This window comes from Giraffa tippelskirchi, chromosome Y, assembly GCF_054371585.1.
Source record: "Giraffa tippelskirchi isolate mGirTip1 chromosome Y, T2T-mGirTip1v1.2.pri, whole genome shotgun sequence".
In the NCBI taxonomy this organism is placed as follows: Eukaryota; Metazoa; Chordata; class Mammalia; order Artiodactyla; family Giraffidae; genus Giraffa; species Giraffa tippelskirchi.
The window spans coordinates 23,733,309-23,736,908 of record NC_137290.1 but is presented as its reverse complement, the minus strand read 5'-3'; the positions used below and the strand labels follow the sequence as shown (position 1 = coordinate 23,736,908).

At 36.5% G+C, this 3,600-nt stretch overlaps 1 protein-coding gene across 1 annotated transcript; it reads right to left on the bottom strand.

Annotated features, from left to right (window-relative positions):
- Positions 1–1,304: 1,304 nt before the first annotated feature.
- Positions 1,305–3,180, bottom strand: LOC145537599 (heat shock transcription factor, Y-linked-like). The gene is made up of 2 exons (XM_081568294.1): positions 2,544–3,180; positions 1,305–2,110 (listed from the first exon to the last, which is right to left on the bottom strand). Exons 1-2 carry the CDS (start codon positions 3,054–3,056, stop codon positions 1,379–1,381), a joined length of 1,245 nt encoding a protein of 414 aa, XP_081424420.1. The 5' UTR covers positions 3,057–3,180; the 3' UTR covers positions 1,305–1,378.
- Positions 3,181–3,600: the final 420 nt, after the last annotated feature.

The following is a 3,600-nucleotide window of genomic DNA, read 5'->3' as shown; positions in this document are numbered from 1 at the left end:
AATTTGAATTCCGACATTTCACATTCATGTAAATATATATATATATTTCTCAATGGAGAAAATATTCTCAGTAAGTAGGAAAGGCCAATTATGGTAATAGTGCAGGTTACAGGATGTTGTTGAGTAGTGTATATAGCATTGGATTGGTGATTACTTTTCATTATTGATAATTCAGTAAGTACTTACCAAATGTCATTTGCATGGTCTACGTTTTAGCTGATGTGAAAGATACATAAAGAAAAGAGGGTAGACGCAAAACACATTGAAGACCTGATACCTGTGCTCACCTTGGTAGGAGGGTGAACAGAGGTTCCTTCCATCCACAAGAAAGGGTTGAGGCAAAGTTGTAAGAAGGGGCTTAGCATGTCTGAAAGCAGTGTGTGTGTGATTGTAGCTCCAGAAGAACGGTGTAACAAAATGATAATGAAGCTACTATGGAAAACAAATATCTTGTCTTCAAAGAACTTAACCATCCTGAGGTGCTGTAATCACTACAGGAATTTATTTTGTCTCTGAGGGAACAGATAAACAAAATCTACATATGCATTAGAAAATATAGGGTGGAATCACCGTGGCGGGAAATAAAAGTATGCTTTAAGGACAGCAGAGCTAAAATGACCCTATACAATACCACTTGTAAAATCCTATCTTGTGCTGAGCATGTTCCAGTAACTGATCATGTCCTGTAATCTTTGGTATCACAGCGATGGTATAACAGTTATCCTAATTTTGGACATGCTACAATATCTATATTTTCAAGTATGAAATGAATTTCTATAATGAAGACAATCTCCTGTCTAATGTCTTAAGACTCTACTGCTGCTAAGTCGTTTCACCTGTGTCCAACTCTGTGCGACCCTATGGACAGCAACCCACCAGGAGCCTCATTCCACGGAATTCTCCAGGCAAGAATATTGGAGCGGGGCATCATTTCCTTCTTCATCTTAAGACTCTACCTGTACCTAAAAGAATATCATGTAACTGTGAATGCAATAAGGTACGTACTGTGTATGTGTACTTTTTTAAATTGTATTTGTATCTCTTCCTTCACCCGTACCATCCTCATTTAGACACCCATTCATTTCAGCAGGGATGATTTCCCAAATCACTTTACATCCATTAACTCTTTTCCCTTTGCTCTCATTTTCTTGTTTACAAACAATAGATTAGGTGCCATTTACCTAGGATGCCTAATGGATGTTTTCTTGAACTGAAGAGTTTATAAAAGAGTGCAGAAGAATAGCCAGACATTGAAATAAAGCCTTAATTTACTCTTCATTGTTTCAAAATAGAAAACAAAACTGTGCAGATGAATGTGTAACTTTATTGTTCAAATACAAGAATTGTAGGTATTTGTTGACATCTCCCAACATAAATTTTAATCTTCATTAGGTTCCATAAGCTGATACTTATTTGATAGGTCAGTTTTAATTAGCATGGTTTTCACATAAGGAATATCGTTGATGAATTGACTTGAAAGAGCGGAGGTGGATGTATAAGCGATCGTTGGCACTGGGGACCTTGAGTTGCCTCTCTGTTGCTGGTTAGGAAAAGGACTGTCATGGACTGACATATCGTTATACATATCTGGAAATGTAGAAGGTTCCACCATCAGTCCAAAAGAACTGCTCCGAAATGGAGATACGATGTGGTTCTGAGAAGTAGAGGTAGCGGTAGTAGCAAAGTCCTCAACGTGGCCATTTACTTGAGTGTAGGTGCTATGGGAGTGCCAATTAAAAATGCTCAACTGGTTTAAAACAGAAGGTTGATCTACCACATTCTGTTCTGTTTGTCTAACTGATATTGATGATGGAGAAGGTAAGTCACGTGGAGATAGGGAGCTTGTTTTAGGGACAATCTGGCTGGTATGTGTCTTTTTTGTGAAAGGCACACTTAAACTTGTAGAAGCTGAAAATGGACTCTCTCCACTAGTTTCACAATGAAAACCAGAGTTACAATCATCTATGTTGACCCTTGCTTTAACATGCTTCTTGTAATCTGGAACTAATGAAGATTTTGGAAACACATTGTTAATCCCGACTCTTCTTTTCATTCTTACTAAAAGTTGGGGAAAATCTCTTTTGAAATTTGGATTTTGGTAGACCTGTAACTAAAATCAAAGGATGCAATCATTTAGTTATTTTTTGTAAACCAAGGTACACCTGACAAGCAAAGCTAAACTATAAAAATGTATTCCTTTAATGATACAAATTAAATAGCATCAAATAAAACATCTCCATTAGTAGTTTTAACACCCTACGTGTTAGAAACAAGTATGCTCCTCAGCTAAAAAATATGTTGTATATATACAATAAATACCAGTTAAAGTAGCTTGAGGACAAGTATCCAGTTTCAAGTTGCTAGGAGAGTTTGTTAAATACCAAATATTTTACCCTCCAGCTGTTCTCAACTTCAAAAAATAAAATGTTTTCAACAATTTGCTATCTCAATTTTAAATTCAGTTTTAGCTACATATGTGAACATGCTTTCTAAGTCACATGAATTAATCTTACATATTGCCAATAAGTGGAAAATGTTAATACCTTGCTCAAAACTGAGACATTGTTTTCTTCTTCCAGAAAGTCAGGTAGTGAAGCAGATCTTTGAAAAGTTTGTCGCTTTTTACTAAACCCATAAAGGTTAAGCTGGCGAACTAAACTTTTCATACTATCAGTTTTAAATATTCTGAAAGGGACCTTTCTTTCCAAGACTTCTTTCTTGAAGAGTTCTTCATTGATCACTATAGAAGTGCCACTTTCGTCCCACCAAATAGATTCAAACTGATCACTTTCAACTAGAGTCCAGAGTTTTTGAGGAAAAGTGAGTGAAAGAAAATCATTCCACTCATTTGTTTCAGAGACAGAAAATGTGTAGCGTGGCCATTTTATCCCAAATTCCTCAGCCAAAGCCTGAAAAGCATATTCTTCAATCATAGATCTCAAAACTGAGTCCCCAGTAAGTGTGTAATCACACAAAGAAGAGCTAATGGAGGTTTCGGAACCAGTTGATTCATCTTTACGAGGCACATCTTGAATTTCTGAAGGAATATGTGCCATCTCAGAGAACTCTTTCTTCAGATACTTTCCTCATTTGTCTGATTTTACACAGTCCAACTTCAAATGCTGCTTGGCTGGCGTACAGAGATAAACTCTCTAGACCATTAGCATGGTTCTCAAAGTCAAAAAGCTGTGACATCACAAAGTCATTGGTCTCCTAGCAATTGAAGAGTAGCTCTGACATCATAAAGTCACTGGTCTTCTAGCAATTGAAGGGCAATGTTCAACCAGTGTTTACTTCTACATCAACTTAATATAAAGTCTGCTTACATAAATAGGATCCAAAAACATGAAACCTGCAAAATGTCATTCCTAAAGAATTTTTACGCAGAAAAGTCACATCAATAAATCTACTTGGTTCCTGAAATAAAAGTGATTGATCACCCTTCTATACATATTCTTAACATTCAGGACTGTTACCAACCCAAACATGGGTCTGCTCACTTCTGTGCAATAAAGTCAATCAACTGACTGTGGGTTTCAGTGAAAGCAAGTGTAGTGTTTATTGTATGACCTTCAACAGAAGTGTTTATATTAATGCAGA